The sequence below is a fragment of the Sus scrofa genome, chromosome 3, assembly GCF_000003025.6.
Source record: "Sus scrofa isolate TJ Tabasco breed Duroc chromosome 3, Sscrofa11.1, whole genome shotgun sequence".
In the NCBI taxonomy this organism is placed as follows: domain Eukaryota; kingdom Metazoa; phylum Chordata; class Mammalia; order Artiodactyla; family Suidae; genus Sus; species Sus scrofa.
Window position 1 is genome coordinate 25,493,003 of NC_010445.4, and position 25,605 is coordinate 25,518,607.

A 25,605-nucleotide genomic window follows, 5' to 3' on the forward strand; every position below is an offset into this window, starting at 1 on the left:
TACAGGGTTCATTTCGTTTTTCAGAAACATTTATTTGAGCACCCAGTATGTGCCAGGCACTGTGCTAGGTGCTGGAAAAGACCTATAAGAATCTTAAGACCTATAAGAATAAGACAGACAGGAATTCCCGTGGTGGCGCAGTGGTTAACGAATCCGACTAGGAACCATGAGGTTGCAGGTTCGATCCCTGCCTTGCTCAGGGGTTAAGGATCCAGCGTTGCCATGAGCTGTGGTGTAGGTTGCAGACGCGGCTTGGATCCTGCATTGCTGTGCCTCTGGCGTGGGACAGCAGCTCTAGCTCCGATTCAACCCCTAGCCTGGGAACCTCCATATGCCATGGGAGCGGCCCAAGAAATGGCAAAAAACAAACAAACAAACAAAAAAAGAACAAGACAGACATAGCCTTGTCTTCAGGAGCCTTAAAATCCTTAGAGGTGACTTATCTGGCCCATCCTAGGCACTGCTCCATCCTTTGCCCTTCTCCCTGCCAATGCAGAAGGGGTAGACCTATTTCTAGGGACTTGGTAGCAGAAGCAGAAATCACATCATTGCCCCCATTGAACGGGGATACTTTGCAAGGGGTGAGTCTCCAGGAGGCTCTGCTGGCCCCCTGGTACCCAGATATCTCTAAGGTCTCTGACTGCTTCATCACATGGACAGAGGAAGCTGATGCCAATGGGAAATGTCCACCCTGATGCCAGCTGCTCCTTGGACCCCAGCTGTGGCTTTCCAGAAGAAACCATGGCCCTGCCCACTAATCCCAGGGAAAACCACACGTGTGTATCAGCAAACAGGGGGCTGTGGGACAGCGTATCTCGAGTTAAGGAACCTCTTATCACAGGCAGACACGCACCAATCCCCGTGCCTGCTGCCTTTACATAAGAGCTTTTCGTGGAAGGATGTCCCTGATCATTGGCCCTGGGTGACATGTGCACAAACATCTGTACTTTGACTCAAGTACAGCAGAACATAAAGGTAAAAACAAGGGCCAAAGGAAAAAGCCCATCAGAATGTGTCCTTTTGTCTCTCTCTTCCTTTTCTTTTCCTGTAGTTTTCTCTCCTTTCTTGTTTGCTATGAGATAGTTCAACTCAATATTCGACAGATATTTTGAGCATGAATTCAAGGCTGAATACTTTTCTAGGCAATAGGGAAAGTTCCAGTGATCAGAACAGAGCCCTTGCTGGTAAAGAGCAAGGGGAGACATTTAAACAGTAGCTATGTGATATATCGCGAGGGGGTGATAAGAACTTTGGGGGGAAAAACAAGGGTGTTATTTTATATAGGACGGTTGGGGAAGTTCTCTCTGATGAGTATAAGCTGAGAGAAGTAAGAAAATTAACTAGGGAGGTATCCGAGGAAGGACATTGCAGGCAGTGGGCCAGCAAGTGCAAAGGCCCTGAGACGGGAATGTGTGTCTCTCCACCAAGCTTTCCCTAAGACTTGGACATCATAAGTTGGAGACATCCCATACAGGAAAGGGACTGGAGCATACCTATTTGATTTGGTCCATCTGTTTATTCCACATGTACTTACTATGTGCTGATTAGACCTGTAAAGACAGGATCCCTGTCTGCAAAGATCTTACAGCCTTCAGAGGGAGACAGATTACATTAGTGGGCAATTTTGTGTGACCACAATCAGCCCAGAGAGGCAGAAGAGCATGGAAGAGCAGCACAGCAAGCCTGTGGAATTCAGGGAAGACTTCCTAGAAGAGGCGAACCTGAGTGATAAGCAACAGGAGGCCAAGAACAGCATGATCCAGGCAGAGGGAATTGCGTATAGAAAAGTTTGGAAGGGGAGGAGTTCAGAGACCCCCAGATAGGCTGGGGCAGAGCGTGGGTGGGGAGAAGCTGTGGATGAGGTGGGACCTGGGCTCAGACCCCAGGAAGCCTAGCGTGCAGGGGGTGGGGCCTAATGCTGAGGGGGATGCTGTGGCATCTGGCGGCAGGGACATAACAGAATCAAAGGGGACAAGAAGGAAAGCAGGGAGCTCCAATTGGCAGTGGTTAAAATCACCCTCCTAAGAGAGGGTAGTGACCTGAATTAAGGTTGACCAAGAAGGGATGAGGAAGAAAGGAAAGGCTCAAGAGTATTTGAAAGACTGGTGATTATTGGAAACGGGAGGCTGAGGGAGAAGGGAGGGAGCCAGATTTCCAGCTTGGGTGACCAGATGAGCTGTGGCATCATTGATGAAGACAGATTATTCAGTGAGGAAGGAGAGAGGGGAATTGATGAGTTTGGATTTGGACCTGCCAAGTTTCAGGGCGCCTCCAGCATCACAGCCTTCAGATGGCTCTGAAGTTCAAGGGAGCAGTCAGGGAGGGAGATACCAGATTTGAAACTCACCAGCCTATGGATGGTACTTGAAACCATGCGCTAACTTGATACCTTCTAGGGAGAGTCCGCAGAGTGACAAGACAAATGGGACCCACCAGCGGTCTCAAGGAAAGATGGAGGAACAGGATAAGGACAGTGACAGAGCACAAGGGTCCAGACACGTAGAGGAGAATCAAAAAAACAACTGGTAACAGGGGAGGCAAGGAAATGCAGAGCACCTGGAGGAAGCAAGGAAAAGCTCCAGTGATGGGGCTCCAGAAAAAACGTCCAGCGGACTCGCCGAAGAGGTGACCTTGGCAGGGCAGCTTTAGCCACAAGCCTCCAACTGGAATGGAGAAGTCAGAGTGGGATGGAGGAGCTGTGTTTGCAAAGGGGAACGATCGCCTTATCAGGACTTGGGGAGGAAGTGGAAGATGGGGGTGGATGGTCATATGTTTCTAGGGGAAACACGCAAAATTGAGGGAGGTCAAGTGGGATGGCTTACATTTTCTTCAAGGAGGATGCAAGGCACCTGCTGAGAATGGAGGAAGTGGGAGACAGAGTCGGTAGTGGTGGTCGCAGGAACTGTTTAAAAGGATGGAGAAGCTTGAGATTGGCCACTGGGGCGACTGGGGTTAGTACCTGGCCCAAATCAATGGATCCGTGAGCTCTTTGTGGGATTAAAAGAACTCCCCAATTCGGCATTTGTTGCTATTCTAAGTTCCACGTTTAGGGGACTTTTCTCCAAATGCACTAAGAGTAGAGAAGGTGGTTTGTGCCACCTTTTCTTGATCCAGGTTGAGGGTTAGCGGGAAGGTGTTACCGATGCCAGGGCCTCCCATGCTCCCGGATCTCATAGCTTTGGCTCCTTGAAGCGCTCCAGAGGAACACAGAAAAAGCAGCGGCCATTTATTCCGCTAAATCTTCGACTACTTATTAGTTCTCTGATAGCTACCTTGCCACAAAAGCCAGGTCTAAGCCAAGAGTTTAAAAGTCTGAGATCTTCAGGAGTTCCTGTTGTGGCTCAGAGGTTAACGAACTCAACTAGTATCCATGGGGACGTGGGTTCAATCCCTGGCCTCGCTCAGCGGGTTAAAGGTCTGGCATTGCTGTAAGCTGTGGTGTAGGTCACAGATGAGGCTAGGATTCTGTGTTGCTCTGGCTGTGACACAGGTTGGCGGCTACAGCTCCGATTAGACCCCTAGCCTGGGAACTTCCATATGCCAGGGTGCGGCCCTAAAACACCACCACTACCACCACCAAGTAAAAGTCTGAGATCTTCAGCTTCCCCTCAGTTCTGTACCTTCCAATCTCTAGGAAGCCAACCTCTCAAAAGGCTCTTCTGATGCTTATTTTATTGGCCTAGACTCTCCTTTGCTGGTCCCTGATTCACGCATCCCCAAACTGGCCCTTCCCAGACTCCTCAACACGGAGCATGTGAAGTTGGGTAGATTCTATGCGCCCCAAATGAGAAACGCCCGCCCCCTCTCCCTTCCTAATTCCCTTGCTCTGACCGATTTTAAGCTGAGTGGCATCCAGACAGAAGCAGAAGTGTTCTGAGGTGATTCGCTAGGAACACAAGGTACAATTGGCAATCCATTGTGCAAACAAGTGTCTGTTTGCTTTCTCTCCACTTCCCTTGGGTATTAAGCTTCTTTTGATTCGTGCTTGTTTCTGGTGATAAATATGGTACCAGCGTCTTTCGTTTATTCTAAGGATTACATGTGAGAAGTAACGGGTGCAAAGCACCCAGTGTGACCAGCGTTCAGTACAGGCTGCCCTTGTTTAGAGAGAAGCATTTGCATGCAGAAGAGACAGCTAGGAGGGTTGCCATTGTGGGGGGAGGTGTGTGCGTGGCCAAGGGGCCTTCCTTCACCAGCCTTTGTGATACATTGTTTATCTTACCTACACCCAGGCAGCCCAGGGGACGCCTGAGAGGTTAACTCCAGCCACACCTCTGCACCAATCGTGGAGAGTCACATGAGTGGGAAATGGAATAAAAGGACGGTCCACAGCAGGCTTGCATTCCCACCGCTGGAGGAGGAGGAACGCTCTGTTCTCACCCCCCCAGGTAAGCTCTGCAGCCTCTCCCCTGATCCTGGGGGCCTCCCCTGATCCCCTGACCCACTGGAATTGCTCGGGTTCTTTGTTTCTGGAAGCACGCAGAACCTAGCAGGGAGTCTGGACGTTGGCTCTGGCTGAGGGCTCCAGATATCACTCGAGGTCCAGGTTGGCCCTGACCCCAGCCACTGGCTGCTCCAGGCCTAAAGCTGCACCCCGCCCCCCAAACCCGGGTCCTTGGATGCCCCACCAGAAAGACAAGCATCTCCTTTGGGTCTCATCTCTCAGAATCCCCAGTCCGGGATGCTCTCTCAGCATATATTCACGATAGCCCTTCCAGAAACAGACCTCTATCGCCAAGCAGATCTTGCAGAGGTTGCGCCAAGTTATCTAAAGATTATCCCAATGAGGAAAGCGTTCCCAGAAGAGGCAATGTTATTTATTTGAGTGTCGGCAGGCGCTTCATGGCCCTTTGTTTCGACCCTCTCCCTCCTGAAATATTATTCATTCATCCCTTAAACTTTTATTGAGCACATCTCATGCACCAGACCCTGCCATGCTAGGAGCCGGCCATGGCTCAGTTTGACAGGGTCTCACGCCCTGCCCAGCACAGACATCCACAGAGGGCACTTGGGGGTCTCTTAACATAGTGCCCGATGCACCAAACTAAGGTAGGGAAGCTGTTACTTTTGTCTGAAGGCATTTACGGCACCGTAACTCTTTCCTCCATCCGGTCTCCAAGAGCCTCTACTTGACCTGAGTAGCAAGCGACCTGAGAACTTCTGGGACCTTCTGCCGTGCTGGCTGGCTCTAAGCTTGCCTTTGGCTTTCTTGTTGTCCCCCTCATGCCCTTGGCAAGTCTCCTGCTCCTGTTCTACCAGCTCCTTTCCCTTCCTTTCATGAAGGAAGCCATCGGTGCATTTCTGAGAACACGGGCCTACGCAAAGCCATCTCACTTCCAGCACAGAGCTCGCGCATAGGAGGGGGCTCAGGAAATATTTCTGGGCTTAATTGACTTTGAGTCTCAGCTTGGTCATCTGTAAAATGAGAGCGATAATAATACCTCCCCTCCTTAAGTGAGCGAGGGGCTTAGTAATGTCACAGCCCGCACTGATGTGTTTCCTTCTTACCCCCGAACACAGGGGAACGACCTCAGGTGCCCTGATTGTATCTGGGCCTGTCTCTTGCGCCCACTGCATGGAGAGTGTGCAGGCTGCTGAGTGACCCGCCTTGTCTCAGCTCATGGGAAGCATGGCTCCCGTCCTGGGGCTGGCCTTGGCCTCCTGCATTCTGACCCTGGCATCTGCGGAGCAGCAAGGTGAGTGCCCGGCTCACCTGGCATCTCCGATGTCCCTGGGTACCTGGGGAGCGAGCGAGCGAGCGAGCGAGCGAGCGAGTACGGACGTGGAGAAGGGGGTTCAGGGTCAGTGAGGAGACTGGGGCGGGATGAAAGCCAAGGCGCAGAAGCCAGACGTCAAGGGAAAAGAGATGAGAGAAGCCAACCGGAATCCCAGGCACAGTCTCTCCAAGAGCCAAATCAGAAACGCCCCCTCCAAGGAGAGTGGGAGCCCGTCAACATAACTTCCCCTGCCCGGATATGGGGGCGATCCGAGAGCACGGATCACCTGGTCACTCTGTGCCTTGTTTTGGCAAGCGGCTAGCTCTTGTTTGGGCAAGCGTTTCTTCTTCCTCGGAATCAGGTCGCTCCCCTGCAACATGAAAGCACTAGATGGAGGGAGCTCTCTGTGGTCCTTCCAGAGATCCCTCTGGGCATCTTAGCGGCTTGTAGGAAGGGTTCTCAGGCTCAATATGAGGATGAACGTTTTCTGCCCACGTCCCCCGTGGAGGGGGCTGAAGGGACTCAGCACATGGCCTCCCATGGGAAAAGACAGCCTGGGCAGGAAATAAGCCAAGAATAACAAGTGCGGTGACTCCTTTCCTTAACACAAGCATGTTCCCAAGCAAGCTTGAAAATCTCTTTTCTAAAAAGTCCCTCGATGGTACACCAGAGTGATTCAGTTACACAGAGACACGTATCCATTCTCTTTCAGAATCTTTTCCCACATGGATTATTGTAGAATAGTTCATACAGCAGGTCCCACTGGCCAGTCATTCCATATACATCAGAATGCTAATACCAGTCCCAGCCCTGGGTCCATCACCTATATTTCTTTTTTCTTTTTTTTTTTTTTTTTGTCTTTTTGCCTTTTCTAGGGCTGCTTCCCATGGCACATGGAGGGTCCTAGGCTAGGGGTCTAATAGGAGCTGTAGCCACCAGCCTACACCACAGCCACAGCTATGTGGGATCTGAGCTGCGTCTGCGACCCATGCCACAGCTCACGGCAACGCCGGATCATTAACCCACGGAGGGAGGCCAGGGATCAAACCCACAACCTCATGGTTCCTAGTTGGATTCGTTAACCACGGCACCGCAACGGGAACTCCCATCACCTACATTTCAATAAAGCTTTTAAAAAAATGAAACAGTCTCTCTAAAGATCCCCGCTTTATTGGGACAGACAGAACCCTAGCAATCAGGGGCACCTGTTAAATAACTTATGTATTAAAAAAAAAAGTGTGATGTGATCCTGGCGCATATATTTAATTCATAATCCAGGCACTCATACATTCAATGTCTCAGAGCTAGAGGATAGAACTAACTGGAACCGCTAGGCTCAGTGCTATGCTTGGCATTTTACACCTATTATCTCGTTTAATCTCCTAACAATCTATTAAAGCTTTATCTCCCCAAATAAGGCATCATAGTGCAAGATATACCGTCCCCCATAGGTATGATGTACCAGTTATGTTTTTAATACCTATGAAAAAAGTATATAGCGATTAAAAAATTCTTTAAGAATGCAGATTTGGGGGGAGTTCCCGTCGTGGCTCAGTGGAAACGAATCTGAGTAGGAACCCTTAGGTTGCGGGTTTGATCCCTGGCCTTGCTCAGGGGGTTAAGGATCTGGCATTGCCATGAGCTGTGGTGTAGGTTGCAGACTTCGCTCGGATCTGGCGTTGCTGTGGCTGTGGTGTAGGCTGGAGGCTACAGCTTCCATTCAACCCCTAGCCTGGGAACCTCCATACGCCGAGAGTGCAGCCCTAAAAAGACCTCCCCCCCAAAAAAAAGAGAATTCAGATTTTGAGCTGATGCTATTGGCCATTAACATTCTCTCTGTAACGCATGTCTCAATGTGAAGCAAGGATTTTCACATTAACCATTATCATTTAATAAAATTCCTATTACTTAGAAAAGAATCTGGGATCACAGGTATTATTCCTTGGGATGGTAGGAATTTATAAAAAGGGTCATTGACAGAAGCAGATGAAAGAAACAGTAGGACAGGGGAACATATGAGTGGCATATGCACACGAGTGGCATGACATACGTCATGCCCTGAGGTGTGGGAACATGAAGTTTGGAGCCCTTAGTTCGCAGGTGTTGTTTTGTAGATGACTCTCAGGGGAGTTAAACCACCTGCCAAGGTCACTGAGTCCGCAGGTGCAGAGCTGGATTTAAACCCAGACCGACCAGCTTGTGGTTTCCTCCTCCCTCCACCCTGCTTCTGCCTGACCTCTCCGCCTCTTCACACATCAAAGTCCCTGAACCTGTTAAAAACCACGAGGTCAGCAATCCCGTTAGATGAAGGGCTCTCAATGGGGGGTGATTCTGCGCCTCAGGGAACAATCGGGAAGGTCTGGAAAGGAAGATAGTATCAGCATCTAGTGGATGGAACCAGGGCTGCTGGGAAACATCCTACAGCTCCCAGCATGGAATCATCCAGCTCCAAGTGCTGAGATGGAGAAATCTTATGTTAAAGCTTCAGCTACTGATAACAGAAAAAGGTCTAAGACATTAAGTAAAAAAGACAAGTGAAAAGAAAAACTGTCTGCCATTAAAGGCATGTTTTTATTTTGTAAAAAACTGTATTTTAAACATATGCAAAGAAAGAGTCAGGAACCTGTGCAACAGGCTTACAATTACTCCTGGGAATGGAAGGGGTGATAGCAACGTTCATTTCTACTGTATTCATTGTAATGACCCTTGAGGTTTTTGCCATAAGTCTATATTACATTTACAATGAGAAAAACAAATATTGGTCAGATAGGACCCCTATTTGGTCACACCAGGGAGCACTACACAGCTCCAGAGCAAGGGCAGCCATCAAGCTCAGTGTGAATAAGGCCCCCTGGGGTTGTGCAGGGCAGAGTTCCTGCTGTATGGTTTGTTCATTTGTTTGTTTGTTTGTTTGCTTTTTAGGGCTGCACCTGTGGCATATGGAGGTTCCCAGGCTAGGGGTCCAGTCAGAGGTATAGCTAGCTGCCAGCCTACACCACAGCCATAGCAACAAGGGATCAGAGCTGCACTACAACCTACACCACAGCTCACGGCAACACCTGATCCTTAACCCACTGAGCGAGGCCAGGGATAGAACCCGCACCCTCATGGTTCCCAGTTGGATTCGTTTCTGCTGCGCCACAATGGGAACTCCCTCTGCTGTGCTTAATGCCTAGAAGATACCACACACAATGGGCTCATTCTGACCCCAAAAGGATGAAGGCTGGTGTTTAATTAATGGATGGTACACCTTAGCGTTCCCATTGTGGCGCAGTGGAAACGAACCTGACTAGTACCCATAGGGACGAGGGTTCAGTCCCTGGCTTCGCTCAGTGGGTTAAGGATCTGGCATGCCCCTAGCCTGGGAACTTCCCTATGCTGCAGGTATGGCCTTAAAAAGGAAAAAAAAAAAAAAAAAAAAAAAAAAAAGGATGATGCTACGCCTCTTGCCTGGTTTAGGGCCCTTAGCCCTTTGAGATCCAAGTTGGGGAGTTGGGGGGCAGTAAAAATCCTGTAGGCTCTGGGGTTTCTCAGTAAACCTAAGCCTACCATTCCTCTCCAGGTCCCCAAAACCCCACCAAAGCCAATTCTTACGAGCAGGTCTTGGAGTGCGGAGCCCCTGGCACCCCAGAGGCCGAGCACTGCTTTGACCCCTGCAAGAATTACACCCTCCTGGACGATCCCTCCCGAAGCACAGAGAATGCGGAATTAGCCGAGAACTGTGACAAAGACTTGCACGGCTGGTACCGCTTTGTGGGCACTGGAGGAGAGAAGATGCCGGTAGACTGTGTCCCCGTGTACAGATGCCAGACAGCTGCTCCCCTGTGGCTGAATGGCACCCACCCCACCGTCGGGGAGGGCATCGTCAACCGAACCGCCTGTGCCCACTGGAGCGGCAACTGCTGCTTCTGGAAGACGGAGGTGCTGACGAAGGCCTGCCAGGGCGGGTACCACGTGTACCGGTTGGAAAGCACCCCCCAGTGTAATCTGAGATATTGCACAGGTGAGCGGGGTGGGGGTCCCCAGTGATGCCTCCAGGGGCCACTGGAGTCAGTGCAGCAGATCTGGGACTGGGCACAACTGCCTCCTTATTGTCCAATGAGAGAGTTACCCCAGGGTCGCCAGACCTTCCAGGGGTTCAAGGAAAGCCAGAAATTCATATTCCCAAGTGGATTCTCCGGCTCCATCTCTCCATGTGGGTAGCATAATATTAAGAATTCAGAACAGGATTCCCATCATGGCGCAGCGGAAACAAATCCGACTAGGAACCATGAGGTGGTGGGTCGATCCCTGGCCTTGCTCAGTGGGTTAAGGATCCGGCCTTGCCATGAGCTGTGGTGTGGGTCGAAGACGCGGCTCAGATCCCACGTTGCTGTGGCTGTGGTGTAGCCAGCAGCTCTAGCTCCGATTGGACCCCTAGCCTGGGAACCTCCATATGCCGTGGGTGAGCCCCTAAAAAGACAAAAAGACAGGAAGAAAAAAAAAAGAATTCAGAACGCATTTAGATTTCATTTGGGCAGTGTCACTCTCTGAGCTTTGGTTTTCTGATCTGAAAAAAAATGGACAGAGGGAAAAATCACAGCTCATGCTCTCCTTCCTGCTCCTAGTCTAAGCACTTGAAGCCATTAACTCACTCCTCTCACCAGCTTTAAGACAGATGCTTTATAAGATTGGTCTGGATGATGGCTTGGGACATAAGAGATGTCAAGCCGTTCTTCTGACATCACAGAGTCGGAATGAGGTGGAGCTGGATTTGAACCTGGCACCCCTGCTCCACCATCGAAATGCTTTCCCACAGCCCGCAGTCACCACCTGAAGTGAATGCGTGGATGCATGGAAAGTACTGGAACAGCATCTGCCACATGGCGTAGTAAGTTAGAAGCTGGCAGCTCCAGGGTTCTCACCTCCCTGGACTGGGAGTCAGGACATTGGAGTTTGAGGTTTGACCCTTCCACCAAGCATGACACAACCTCTGGCAGGACTTCTGTAGGATGACAGAGAATGACATTAGAAGACAGTCTGTGGGAGTTCCCGTCGTGGCGCAGTGGTTAACGAATCCGACTAGGAACCATGAGGTTGCGGGTTCGGTCCCTGTCCTTGCTCAGTGGGTTAACGATCCGGCGTTGCCGTGAGCTGTGGTGTAGGTTGCAGACGTGGCTCGGATCCCGAGTTGCTGTGGCTCTGGTGTAGGCCGGTGGCTACAGCTCCGATTCAACCCCTAGCCTGGGAACCTCCACATGCCGCGGGAGCGGCCCAAGAAATAGCAACAACAACAACAAAAAGACAAAAGACAAAAAAAAAAAAAAAAAAAAAAAAAAAAGAAGACAGTCTGTGGAAGCCCTGTAAAAAGACCAGGCTGGCCTTGGTGGCCTCAGGCCTGCCCTGTTCTGGGTCCTGATGCTTTTTCTCTGTGCCCCGCCCTAGACCCCACCACTGCCATCGTGGAGAACAAGTGTGAGAAGACCTGCCGCCCAGAGGAGGAATGCCGCCTTGACAATGGCACCTGGAGCTGCTTCTGCAGAAAGGACCTCAACAGCTCGGGTGAGTGGCTGGCAGGGCAGTGCTGGCAGGGCAAGGGGGGTCAGGACGAGATGTGAACCCAGGTCAGTGGCGGTGGCACTGAGTCAGGACATGTGAGTGCTGGAAGCCAGTGGCTTGGCAAGGATGGAACACATTTCCAGGTCAGCCACCGGACCATGGCCTCGGGAAGCAGCTCTGGAATGGAGGGTTTGATGAACAGCGACAAAGGTCCTGAGGATGAGAACTCTGCAAGGGTGGAAACTGCTTTCAAATATCTGCAGGCTCATGGGGCTCTCCTTGTAGCTCAGCAGGTTAAGACCTGCTGTTGTCTCTCTGAGGGTGCGGGTTTGATCCCTGGCCTCACTTAGTGAGTTAGGGATCTGGCATTGCCTCAAGCTGAGGTGTAGTTTGCAGATGTAGCTTAGATCCGGTGTTGCCATGGCTGTGCTGTAGGCCTTGGATGCAGCTCTGATTCTACCCCTAGCCTGGGAACTTCTACATGTTGCAGGTGCAGCTGTAAAAAGAAAAAAAAAAAATCACTGCTGCAGCTCTGGTTCAGTCTCTGGCCAGGGAAATTGTACATGCTATGGGTGTGGCCAAAGGAAAAAAAAAACATTAAAAACTTTTTTTTTATTTAAAATTTTTTTTAAGTTTTCTGAAAAAAGAAAACAAATAACTGCAGAGTACATATGAGGGACAGAGGAAGATGCCAGTGCCAGGTCTGGATTTGCCAGGTTGTAGCTCCAGGGCCTGGAATAAGACCAATACCCTCCCTCTCTGAGCCTTGCTATCCTCATCTGTAAAATGGGGGTAAGAGAAGAATTAAAAATACCCATTGGAGTTCCCGTTGTAGTGCAGCGGAAACAAATCCAACTAGGAACCGTGAGGTTGTGGGTTCAATCCCTGGCCTTGCTCAGTGGGTTAAGGATCTGGCATTGCTGTGAGCTGTGGAGTACGTTGCAGATGCGGCTTTGATCCTGCATTGCTGTGGCTCTGGCGTAGACCAGTGGCTACAGCTCCGATTGGACCCCTAGCTTGGGAACCTCCGTATGCCATGAGTACAGCCCTAGAAAAGACAAGACAAACAAACAAAAAACAAACAAACAAATAAAATAGTCAATACCTTGTCAGGTATATTTTAGGGTGGCCTGCTCTGGGCCCCCACAGGCACCAGACATGATAAGCTTCGCCAAGCCTGCACACAGTATGCTTGGAAATCTCAGACCAGGGATGTCTCTGCCAGCCTCACCTACTGCAAGCCCTGGTGTGAATTCCGCGTGGGTCCCAGGCCCTTTCCAGTGTCCCCAGCCTCCCAATGGGGTGGGCACGGGGGCTTTGCCACCATGCGGGGGCTGTGCCCACTGCTTCCAGACCCCTGTCCACCCCACCTACCTCGCTCTTGACTTTCCAGATGTCAACAGTTTGCAGCCTCAGCTGGACTGTGGGGCTAAGGAGATGAAAGTGTCGGTGGACAAGTGCCTGCTGGGAGGCCTGGGTTTCGGGGACTCGGTCAGCGCCTACCTGCAGGACCGGAACTGGAACTGCAGCAGCGCCACACAAAGACAGGATGGGAACTGGATCTCCGTGGTCAGCCCTGCGCAGGCTGGTGCCTGTGGTAACGTCCTGGAGGTGAGCAGCTGTTTGCCCCACTGCTGCCCCCGTTTGGGGCAGGGCTGGCGGGGCCTCTCTCAGGAGCTGTGAGACCTTAAGCAAGTCGCTTAGCCTCTTTGGGCCACGAGGGGTGAGGGACCACTTCGTGCTGTTCCAGGAAAGAGCTTAGAAGAGGTCTAATGCCTGAGCTCAGGAAACTCTGTGACTAAGACAATTTTACCTAAGGATGATTGATGTGGGAAGGCCTCGAAGAGAAGCAAGCATGTTCCTGACTGTCCCCAAGGGCCAACAATTTATTCTTCTCCCCCCACCCTTTTTTTTTGCCTTTTCTAGGGCCGCTCCTGCGGCATATGGAGGTTCCCAGGCTAGGGGTCCAATTGGAGCTACAGCTGCCGACCAGCGCCACAACCACAGCAACGCGGGACCCGAGCCGCGTCTGCAACCTACACCACAACGTATACCACAGTTCAGGGCAACGCCAGATCCTTAACCCACTGAGCAAGGCCAGGGATCGAACCCGAAACCCCATGGTTCCTAGTCGGATTCGTTAACCACGGAGCCACAACGGGAACTCCTCTTCTTCTCCTTTTTGATTTGGGTTCCTCATCCCCCAGCCCCTTCCCATAACGAGTCAGTGCCCCTGGGGGAGGAGGCCCATTGAGATCAGAGGGCAGCTTGTCAGCGTGGTTGGCAACATTGACTCTGGAGTCGCATAGACCTGAGTCCCAGGTGCACCTGTGCCCGCGTCCATGCAAACATGTGTGTGGTCTTGTTTTTATGCCAAAGAGAAACCAAACCCATGCCATCTACAAAAACACCCTCTCCTTGGTCAACAATTTCATCATCAGAGACACCATCCTCAGCATCGGCTTCCAGTGCGCGTACCCCCTGGACATGAAAGTCAGCCTCCAGACTGCCCTGCAGCCCATCGTAAGGTACGGTGCCCACCCTGACCCTTGGACCCACGACCCTGACCAACTTCACACACAGTTTCGTTCTTTTTTTTTTTTTTTTTTTCCTCGTTTTTTTTCTAGGGCTGTACCTGCGGCATATGGAGGTTCCCAGGCTAGGGGTTGAATCGGAGCTACAGCTACCAGCCTACACCACAGCCACAGCAACTCGGGATCCGAGCTTCATCTGTGACCCACATCACAGCTCACAGCAACGCCGGATCCTTAACCCACGGAGCGAGGCCAGGGATCGAACCTGCAACCTCATGGTTCCTAGTCAGATTCGTTAGCCATGGCGCCACGATGGGAACGCTGACACACGGTTTCTGATGTCGGTAGGATGCTGCCTACCTCCTTCAGGAGCAGCCCGTTCCATTCCTTCGCTTGTTCATCCCGCGAATATGCGTTGATTACATTGATTAGGAAGTTGGCCCTGAACGAGGCAGGCATAGCATCCTCTGCGGATATTAAAGATTATGACTGGGAAGCAATGCAGCAACGCAAAACTGTTAATTAAATATGCTGAGGGGAAAAAAGTGGGACAATTTCATTTATCTTAAGGAAGAATGGCATTAAACGAATGAATTATATCAATAATCATTTGCAAGTGAGATGAACGCAATTAGGAGTTCAGCGTTTTCTAGTTCATTTTCTAGTTTTCAGATATCATAGGTTGGGGCCCAAGGTTCATTAAAAATAAATGTGAAAGCCATTTTATCCATCTCGTTCAAATTGGCGTGTCACTGAAGATTATGGGGTGCAGGGAAGGGATTCGCTGCTAACAACTGTGAACCCACAGAACTGGGGTTATGTTTTGGTCCTGATCCCACACGTGAGAAGTTGGAGGGGTTCCTTGAGTGAAGGAGAAATGGGTGCTCTCGGATGCTGGAAGGATGGGGAGACATCCTGGAGCCAGACACCTCTGTTTGTCCAGTTTAATGCCTAGAAGATAGTCAGCGCTTGATGTGAATACGTGATTTGAACGCTTCATTTAGGCATCAAAGCTGTGTCTCCGGAGGGCCTTGCTGGGGATTGCATGCTGCACCGAGAGCCCATGTGGTATCGGGAATACGAGGCTGGAGTTCCCGCCTTCCCGCCTTTGCTAAACAGTTGAATTATCAGTGATGGGGTTTGTGTGGAGGGTTTTGAAAGACCTGTATCTGATACTACTCTACACGACTGGTCAATTGGAATAAAACCAAAATCTGCACCCACAAAAAAAAAAAAAAAAAAAAGATGTGTCTCGGACTTCATACCCTGACACAAGTGGGGGCTTGATTGATTTTGTCCTCCCTGGTCAAAACCTGACGTTGCCACTCCTGTGGTTTTCCTGTTCTCAGCTCCCTGAACATCAGTGTGGACGGGGCGGGAGACTTCATTGTCCGGATGGCCCTTTTCCAAGACCCAAACTACACGTATCCGTACGAAGGGGCTGCAGCCGTGCTGTCCGTGGAGTCCATGCTCTACGTGGGTGCCATCCTGGAGATAGGAGACACCTCCCACTTCAACCTGGTGCTGAGGAATTGCTATGCCACGCCCAGTGGGGACAGGGCTGACCCCGTGAGATATTTCATCATCAGAAACAGGTACCGGACCATCTGGGGTTGTCGGTGGGTCCGAATGAGGTTTGGGGTGAGGAGGAAAACGCCTGCCTTCTTCCTGCCTGGCAGTCATGTGAACAGGCTTGCTGCCTTTGGAAAATCATTTCCTATGACTTGTGATGGCCATACATCTTTCAACCCAGAGAGATCACACCTGATATCTGAGCCAAAGCATTCATACAAAATAGCTGGGCAGGGTAAAGAAATGCCAATTCTTTTTCATTTCAGTATCTTTTATGCCTTGGATGATATGTTCGTAGTTCAAAAATAAGGGAGTGCTTAAGTAATGATGGACTATTTAGATAGATATGAACACTGATTTATCAGCATAAAAAAAAGCATAAGGGTTCTGAGACAAAATATTATTGAATGTTGTTAACTGGCAAAAACAAAGGGAAATGTATAGCCCTAGATCACGATTCAAACCATGGGAATAACACTGGTTAATATTTATCACTGAGTTTAGCTGTGTGCCAAGCACTGTGTGATAAGCAGAAAACATGGTTTATCCCATTACTATTATTGTATTATATATATATTATATTATTATTATAAGCTCACATCAACCCTAGGAAGTGCAAATTCCTCTCTCTACTTTATAGTTAAGAAAAATGAGGTTCAGGAGTTCCGTTGTGGCTCAGTGGTTAACGATTCCGCTAGGAACCATGAGGTGGCGGGTTTGATCCCTGGCCTCGCTCAGTGGGTTAAGGATCCAGCGTTGCCGTGTGCTGTGGTGTAGGTCGCAGACACGGCTCAGATCCTGCATTACTGTGGCTGTGGCTGTGGCTAGCAGCTGTAGCTCTGCTTCGACCCCTAGCCTGGGAACCTCCATATGCCTCGAGTGTGTCCCTGAAAAGCAAAAAAGAAAGGAAAAGTGGGGTTCCGTAAAGTTAAGTAGTCTGCTCCTGTTCACTTAGCTAGAAAGTGGGTTGGGCTGGAGTTTGAAATCGGTCTGTCTCACTCCATGGCCTATGTTCTCCCCAAACTGAAACTTTGTGGGCTTGTAGGTACCATTGTAGAAGAAGCCTGGAGGCATAAAAGTCTGTGTTGCTAAAATGGAGAAAACCTGGGCAGGAATGCTCTTTAATGCTTCCAATGCTGTTTTTAGACTGGGTACAGATTAAAGATGCAGCCTAGGGCCTTGGGGCCCCTGAGCTCTTCTAGAAGTCAGATCCCTGCCCCTGTCACCCTCTTAGCTGCCCAAATCAACGGGATTCCACTATCCGCGTGGAAGAGAATGGAGTATCTTCAGAAAGCCGGTTCTCGGTTCAGATGTTCATGTTTGCTGGAAATTATGACCTAGTTTTCCTGCATTGTGAGGTTTCTCTCTGCGAGTTCCTTAAAGAACAGTGCCAGCCGGTGAGTATCTCTTCGGAATGAATTATTCAGTCCCTGACATGGGGCCTGGTACCTAGGAGGCTCTCCATATATATTTATTGGAAAGACAGGGAGGAAAGCCAGCTGGATGATGAGATGGAGAGATGGATGGATGGTTGGATGGATGGAAGGGAGGGAAGGAGAACTGGAGGAGGAGAGGGAAGAAAGAAGGATGGATGGATGGACTTTAAGCCTCGAAAAGTCCACATGTGAGCAATTATCATGTCCTGAGGAAACAGATCAGATGAAAAAGCCTGTCCGTTAGATTTCCTTGACACAAGACGCATCTTCAATGATTTTAATAATAGTTGACTTTTTTTAGGGCTTACTCTGTGTCAAGCACTGAACTAAAACGTTTCTCTGCCTTATCTAATTTAATTCTCCCAGAAACCCTTTAAGTAGATTATTTTTTATTTTTATTTGTTGGCTTTTTTGCCATTTCTAGGGCCACTCCCATGGCATATGGAGGTTCCCAGGCTAGGGGTCGAATCGGAGCTGTAGCTGCCAGCCTATGCCGGAGCCACAGCCACACAGGATGCAAGCCGCGTCTGCGACCTACACCACAGCTCACGGCAACGCCGGATCCTTCACCCACTGAGCAAGGCCAGGGATCAAACCTGCAACCTCATGGTTCCTAGTTGGATTTGTTAACCACTGAGCCACGACGGGAACTCCCTATGTAGATTATTTTATCAACTCCATTGTACAGATGAGGAACCTGAGGCTCAGAGAGGTCCCCTTCCCAAGCGCCTCACAGCTAGAAAGTATCAGAGCTGGAGTATGCCCTGGCCAAGGTGTGACTGTGGGGCATGTGCTGGGAACCTGGATTTGGCGCTGCCTGCTAAGAGTTGGCTTTTGTTTTGTGCTTACTAGGTGCCTGTGTATTGCATACCTACATCCTTTTCACCAGCAAAATCAGGAGGACACTATTTAATAATAGTAGAGAGGTGGCATCATTTGTCCCAAATGAGACCACTCAAAGAGAGGAGATGCAGACCCAGGTTCATTGGCAGGACAGTGAGAATTCTCTAGACTGAGAAAACCACAGCATCAGAGTTAGGGCCGTATGGTGGGTGGGACCCCATTCTTGGGCCAGAGCTACGGGTTGCAGGAGCTGTCTGGATAGGAACCCCGCCTTTCCATTTTGATTCAATGAGAATTCTTCATCCCCACAGTCCTGCTCAAATAGCCAAGTCCGCGGTGAAGGAGGAGCTATCGACCCAGCCCGGGTTCTAGATCTGGGACCCATCACCCGGAGAGGTAAGTGGCCGGGTCAGTGGTGACCACACCAGATGCCAACTGCTGATCATTCACGCAGATGCGTGGGGTCACCAGCCTGACCGCCTAGGGTCTTCTCTGCTCCCTCTGTGCCCCCACTGCTGGGGAACACGTCTTTCCAAGAGGACCTTTGGCTAATGACATTCTCATTTGCCATGCACGCTGGGCTTCCTGGGGGCTACAAACCAGGCTAAGCTCTCGACATGTGCCAACTCATCACTTAATCCTTTTCTGACTGCATTTATTTTCTGGGTGAGAAGCTGAAGCTCAGAGAGACTGAATAACACGACCGAGATCACTGACTCCTGAGTAGCTGGAGTTTAGCCCTGAACCCAGCTCAGTCTGATCCCAAGGCGTGTGTCCTTTTCCTGAGCCCCTCCTACCAGGTCCCCATAACTCAGTGCCTTGAGGTGAAGTCTAAGTCCTAAACCAACTTCATCTTCTGGAGAATGACTGTGTTTCCCAAAATCCAGTTCCTATATTCTGGGACATGATGGAGGGGAAGCTTTCCAACTGCTCCCCAAATTTTCACCCACCCAGCCCACAGGTTAGCAGTGTTGTCATGATTTTTATTCCCACTGGAATGGTAGTATCTAGACACCCAAAGAGGAGTTCCTGTTGTGCTGTAGTGGGTTAAGAATCTGACTGCAGCCACTCAGGTCTCTGTGCAGATGAGGGTTTGATCCCCAGCCTGGCACTATGGGTTAAAGGATCCGCCATGGTCCCAGCTGTGACATAGGTTGCAGCTCAGATTCAGTCCTGGCCTGGAAACTTTCAGGTGCCACGAGTGCCACCATTAAAAAAAAGGAGTTCCTGTCATGGCTCAGCGGTTAATGAACCCAACTAGCATCCATGAGGACACAGGTTCAATCCCTGGCCTCACCCAGTGGGTTAAGGATCTGGCGTTGCCGTGAGCTGTGGGGTTGGTTGCAGACGTGGCTCGGATCCCGAGTTTCTGTAGCTGTGGTGTAGATCAGCGGCTACAGCTTTGATTGGACTCCTAGCCTGGGAACCTCCATATGCTGCGAGTGTGGCCCTAAAAAGACAAAAGGACAGAAAAAAAGAGAAAGAAAGAATGAATGAAAGAAAGAAAAAAAAGAAAAAAAATGCTAAAGAAATGAAAGCATATTTTTTTTTTGTCCTAGAGGAATTAGGATGCAGTATCATTAGTAACAGTCATAACAGTAACAGCAGCAGTAATACTTTGGGACTGGCACCGTGCCAAACACATTTCTGTGCGTTTCTGTGCATTATCATGGCATGCTTTCAACAGCCTAAGGATGAAGGCGCTTTCACCCCTTCCATTCTCCAGATGAGTAAACTGAGGCTGTCTCCTGAAGAAGCCCCTGCCCGGAGTTGTCCTGTCCCTTTACTGAGCCCTCTGCTTGAGACCCCCTGTGCTGTCCCAGAGTAGCCGGAGAGGTCAGGGACTTGATGCTCGGCAATCAGACCAACCCGGGTTCCAAGCGTTGCCACTTACAGACCTTCCAAGCTTTGGGCTTCTCATCTGTCAAAGAGGGATAAGAACACGTGGCTCACGAATCGGTCAGGAGGATGAGGTTTCAAATGCATGAAAATATGTTTAGAAAGGTACCTGCTAAACTAAAGATGCTTCCACAAGGTGGGCTGTCAGTGACAGCAGCTATGGCCACAGGGCTGTTCTCAACGGAACCCTCACCTTCTTTTCTCGCCTCCAGGTGCCCAGTCTCTTGGCGTCATGAGCGGAACCCCCAGCGCAGCAGGTACGTCATTTTCTCCTGCCTTTCCTCCAGCCCTGCCTCCAACTCTCCTTCTTTCCAATTCAGTGCGTGTTTATGTAGCCTCTTCTCTGTGCCAGGTCTTGTGCCAGGTCCTGTGCCCGCACCTGTAGACCCCGAAGTGACTCAGACTCTAGATGGGCTCTAGAGACCCTCACAGGGTAGCCGGAGAGCTGGCCATTAGACAGGAAATGTTTACTGAGCACCTACTGTGTGCTAGGCATTATTCTAGGTACTGAAGTTATCATGGTGAGCAAGACAGCTAGGAGCCTGCCCCCATGGAGACTGGGTTCCAGTTGGGCGTGAGACCCAAAAAAGTTAACAAGGGAATTTAGAAATAGGAGAGAATGAGGTGATAGAAGGTTACCAGCCTGGGAAATAATGCCTTAAGTAATAGAGGTTTAGTTCTCTCGCACATAAAGGAAGTCCGAAGGCAGGCAATCCGGGGCGAGTAGCACCACGAGGTTATCCAGAATCCAGCCTCTCGGGAGTTCTGATGTTGGCTCAGCGATAACAAACATGGCTAGTATCCATGAGGATGTGGGTTCGATCCCTGGCCCTGCTCAGTGGGTGAAAGGATCTGGCATTGCTGTGAGCTGTGGTGGAGGTCACAAATGTGGCTTGGATCTGGCATTGCTGTGGCTGTGGTGTAGACCGGCAGCTGTAGCTCTGATTGGACCCCTAGCCTGGGAACTTCCCTAAGCTGCGGGTGTGGCCCTAAGAAGCAAAACAAAAAAGAGGATCCAGCCTCTCTTCATGGATGGGGAAGGGGGAAAGGCTAGCTCCTAATAAAGAGAGGTAGGCTCTGAAGGCATTTTTCAGGTTATCAGAAGAATCCCAACCCTTGGAAACCTCTATCTGGATGTTTCTCCCCACTTCCCCATGCATCTCAGTCCCCCAGTTTTTCCAACCAGGGCTCTGACATTGGACATTGTAGCAGAGCTGCCTTCACAGGGTCTTCAACCACCTTGTAAGCCTGGGAATGACAGGGAGCCCAAATTTGCTTCTCAGCCATATCTACTCTTCAGAGATATGGGCCTCTTATAAGCCAGCTACCAAAGAGAGACCCTCTGGGAGTTCCCGCTGTGACCCAGCAGGTTAAGAGCCTGATATTGTCTCAGTGAGGATGAGGGTTTGATTCCTGGCCTTGTTCAGTGGGTTAAAGATCTGGCATTGCTGCAAGCTGGGGCCTAAGTCACAGGCGTGGCTTGAGTCTGGTGTGGCTATGGCTGTGACTAAGCCTGCTACTGCAGCTCCAATTCAACCCCTAGCCTGGGAACTTCAACATGCTGTGAGGACAGCTGTAAAAAGAGAAGAAAAAAAAAAACCAAAAACCAAAAAAAACAAAAACAAAAACAAGAGACCCTCTGGTCTCTCCCATGGCCCTAACAATTAAAACTCCTCAGTTTCTTACCCTTCTGCTATAGAGCCTTACTATAAAGCAATAATAATTCCATCCCCCCTGTACTTAAAGGCCTGAATCATTGCACTGGCCAGAGAATTTCCCCCTCAACAGGGACTTTCTCTTGAGTCACTAATTGGTGAAATTTTTAGCAATTGTTTTGCTACCTTATGATGGGAACTACTCATGGCACATATATTAGTTGGGATTGGGTTCTCACGAAAGGGAAAAAGAAAAAGAATCCAGCCTCCTTCCAGCTCACCCCCCTACTATCTTCATGGTCCAAGATGGAAGTCAGAGCTCCAGTCTTTTTATCTAGACAGCAGATGGAGGGAACGTGGAAGAAGATAATGACTGTTAAACATTCCTGGAAGCGGACATCTCTTACCTCCACTTATATCTGTTTGGCCAGTGCTTAGCCACATGGCCACACCTGCCTGCAAAGGACTTTGGGAAATGTAGTCTTTATCCTGGGTGGCCATGTGCCCCAACCCACATCTGATGGTTGTATTAACAAGATAGGAAGGAAGAATGAATATCAGAATGGATAAATGGTCAAAACTATTTTTTCAGAGGAGGTGATGTCTGAGTTAAATGAGAAAAAGGAGCCAGGTGTCCAAACATTAGAGGAACACGTCCCGTGGGAAAAATGAACAATTGCAAAAAAGAGACAGGCAATGAATCACAAGCAAGTGGATAGTGCAGAAGGGGCAACATAGAAGAGTGATGAGCTGTATTGGATAAGGTCAGGAGAGAACTTCAGCAAGGGTAACATCAGAATGGGGTTTTAATGGGTGACGCAGCTTTTAACAGGGAGGCAAATCTAAGAAATACATCATGGACCAAAGCGAAAGCAATGCTATTATGATTTCACTAACCTAGGGGGTTCCCGCTGTGGTGCAGTGGGCTAATGGTCCAGCTCATCTCTGTGGAAGCACTGGCTCGATCCCTGGCCTAGTGCAGCGAATTAAGGATCTGGCATTGCTGCAGCTATGGTGCAGGTCGAAGCTCTGGCTTGAATTCGATCCCTGACCTAGGAACTTCTGTATGCTGCAGGGGTGTTGGAAAAAGAAAAAAAAAAAAAGATTTTACTAACTCCAAAATGGCCTATATTGGTGAACTAAGACATGAAAACATCCTATCCGTTGTCAAAGCTCCGACGAGATAACAGTCTAAAAGTTTCCAGGGAGTTACCTTTGTGGCTCAGCAGTTAATGAACCTGACTAGGATCCATGAGGATGGGGGTTGGATCCCTGGCCCCGCTCAATGGGTTAAGGATCCCGAGTTGCTGTGGCTGTGGCGTAGCCAGCAGCTACAGCTCCAATTCAACCCCTAGCCTGGGAACTTCCATATGCAGCCCTGAAAAAAGCAATAAATAAATAAATAAAATAAAATAAGTTTCCAAATAAGCCCAAGATGTCCTCTCTATACTCAGGGCTATTGTTCAGACAATGCTCAGAAAAGCAGTGCTCCCTGGAGAGGGGAGGTTAGGTTAGGGCTCAGACTGAAAGCAGCTTGGGAGCCAGGACCTCAATCACATTCATTTCTTCCAGCCCTTCAGGTTAGCACAGTGCCTGGAACAGCCTGCCTTTACCAGAGATTGTGCCAAACTGACTAATTTCTCAGTGGGTGGTGGATTCTGGAGCCTTCTGGAAATGGAGGGAATCCATCTAACTCCAATGTGGTGGCAGACCACCACAAGAGGGCACCTATGGTTTTCACAGTGTGCTGTGTCCCACAACCATCCCCTCTGCCCCCCACGGCCATGCCTGCGGCATATGGAATTTTCCAGGCTAGGAGTGGAATCAGAGCTGCAGCTGCCAGCCTATATCACAGCCACAGCAATGCCAGAGCTGAGCTTCATCTGCAACGTATAATGCAGCTTGCGGCAATACCAGATCCTTAACCCACTGAGCAAAGACATGGATCAAACTCACATCCTCATGGAGACTACGATGGGTTCTTAACCTGCTAGGCTGCCATGGGAACTCCCAGAGCTGAGATTCTAAGCAAAGTTGTCAGGCCTCAGAAGTAGTGCTTTTAACCCTCTGGGTCTTTCTTCCTTTTCAGTATTAGTCAGAAAATGTAATGCTAGCTGCTGTGACAAACAGCCCCCAACTACCTATGCTTTTAACACAAGAGTTTATTTCCCACTAAATTACTGGAGGATGCATTCTGTACCTTTGTGGTCATCAGGAACTCAGGTTCCTACCTTCTGCTAACTTCTGGCAGCTCCACCGTTCCCTGAAAGTCCTCTCTTGGATCCTTTGCCTCTGGTCCCTAGAGGGTAGACGAGGGAGCACAAAGAATCATGTGGGACATCTTGAGGCCCAAGCCTAGAAGTGGCATATATGACTTCTACCCACATTCCACTGGCCAGCTTCAGTCATAGGGCCCCACCTTCCTGCAAAGGAGGTAGGGAAGTGCCTTCCAATGTGCCCAGGGGCAAATGGAACTGTTGGGTACTGAGACACCTTTGCCCCTGTCACATGACCCTTTGCCACCTTCCCCGGGCTGGAACCCCAAATAGATATTAAGGCGACTCTGCCTTTGTCATCCCTGTAAGGTGGAAGACAGCCATGTCACCTTGCTTTGGCTGCTGAGTTCCAAAGCCCAGCCCCTGACGGTCCTCCCTTGTGTTTCAGGGTTCCTGGTGGCCTGGCCCATGCTCCTCCTGCCTCTTCTCCTGGCTGCGCTGTTCTGAGAGCCCCACTGGCATCGGGCCTTGAAGCTCCCGTTCGTCGCTCTGGCAATGGTTTCCAATCACCCTACAGCTCAGCCGGTTCTCTCTCCGCATCACACAGGCGGTCTTGGTGTTCACAGACTCCGGGCCAGGCGGGGTTTGGGGCCAAAGAAGACCTTTCTTTTGTTTGATACTCTCAATGCCTTTGCATTCCTCTTTTTCTCGTGGTGGGGGCCCTGTCGCCTGGCCTGGCCTGCCTTCCTCATTCATTAGCAGGATCTTGAAAGCAGACGGGCTGGGCGCCTCTGTGGCCACAAGTGCAGCCCATGCTTCTCCTTGTCATTGCGGCGAAGGGCCGGGAGGTGAATTTGTAAAAGAGGTACCTCGAGGTACCTGTCTTCCCAAGTATCCCCTCTCTGATTTGCTGTTGAATTGAACAGACCAGTGCTAGCTCTGGCCCTGCTCCCTCTAATGTGTTTCCATCACGGTCTCAACAATCGCCACCGGAACATGTTGCAAAGGGGCCCCTTTTGGAGATGCTGCTCCAGGGGACACTGGGCCCCATTGCTCCCTTGTGCCCCGTCACACCACAGACTCGCTTTGACGTGGCTAGAACTACGCAGACCCCTACCCTTGGGATCTGGATGCTGGAGGAACTGCTCGATTGGGGTGCAGAGATGCTGTCACCCCAGAGCACACCTCTAGCTATAAATACTGATACCCTTGCTCTGGACAGTTAAGCAGGGACTCCCAGTATAAAATCATGCATCAATTCTGCCATGGGGTTGTAGAGGCAGAGCTGGGGGAGGGTGAAGTCCCTTTCTGGAAGCCTTTCATGAACCCTCACAAAGCCTCCACCAAAATGCCAGAGGCAGGCAATGCTTTGCCTTTCCACAGCCGTGCAGGAGGCACCTCCAAGCTGGCCTCAGGGAAAGTGACAGGATCAGGGCCAGGCTCCCAGGGCAGAGCCTGTTCATCTGCTAGCAGGGGACTTGCCAATGTGCCACGCTGTTCCCGTGATGCTACGGTTGCAAGAAACAGAAACCTGCTCCAAAGGACTCAGGCCAAAGGGGAATTGATTAGAACGATACAGGAGCATGAAGTCCAAGGGCAGAAGACACAGCCTGGCTGCTTATAGGTGAACCCCGAGGAATCAAAGTCTGTGGATCTTTCCATCCGTCGCTCTTCCTGGAACCATGCAGCCTTCACACCCTCTGTCTTTGTGTGGCCCCTTCATTTCCCCCTCTCTCTGTGAAACTAGCTTTTCCTGTCCATCCATCATCCTTGATTAAATGCGGATGCTGCAGCTTCATATCAGTTCCCCTTTCAGGGACCACAGACACTGACTGGCATCCTGGCATCCCACATCCAAAGAACACACGGCGAAGCTCATCTCCCTGCCCGCGTCCGAGTGCTTCACCTGGTCCCATCACTGAGGCCAGGCGAGCAGGCTCATCTAGCACCAGCATAGCCACCGGGGCCACCCTGAGGACTGTTCTTTGCATGAAGGTCCCAAAGGCCACTATGATAGTGGCTTCTTTAAAAGAGGGGTTCCTGGGAGGAACTGCTTCCTAGGAAGTCCAGAGGCTTCATCGCTATTACACTCCAGTGGAGGTGGTGTGTTAGGAATGGATCTCAAAGGAGCTTAGAGGGCTTAGCTGTCTTCCCCTGCGGTGCAGAGGGGCTGGGCTAGTGCAAGATCCCCAGGA

General features: G+C 50.3%; 1 protein-coding gene across 2 annotated transcripts; it reads left to right on the top strand.

Moving 5' to 3' along the window:
• Positions 3,531-25,208, top strand: GP2 (glycoprotein 2). Of its 2 annotated transcripts, XM_005662102.3 has the most exons (11): positions 3,531-4,388; positions 5,521-5,696; positions 9,280-9,720; positions 11,142-11,258; positions 12,649-12,866; positions 13,635-13,783; positions 15,139-15,384; positions 16,596-16,758; positions 17,952-18,036; positions 19,752-19,796; positions 23,859-25,208. In XM_005662102.3, exons 2-11 carry the CDS (start codon positions 5,621-5,623, stop codon positions 23,915-23,917), a joined length of 1,599 nt encoding a protein of 532 aa, XP_005662159.1. In that variant the 5' UTR covers positions 3,531-4,388; positions 5,521-5,620; the 3' UTR covers positions 23,918-25,208. The 2 variants fall into 2 exon arrangements, with proteins under 2 accessions (XP_005662159.1, XP_003124619.2); XM_003124571.4 differs by lacking the exon at positions 9,280-9,720 and having other exon boundaries at positions 3,532-4,388.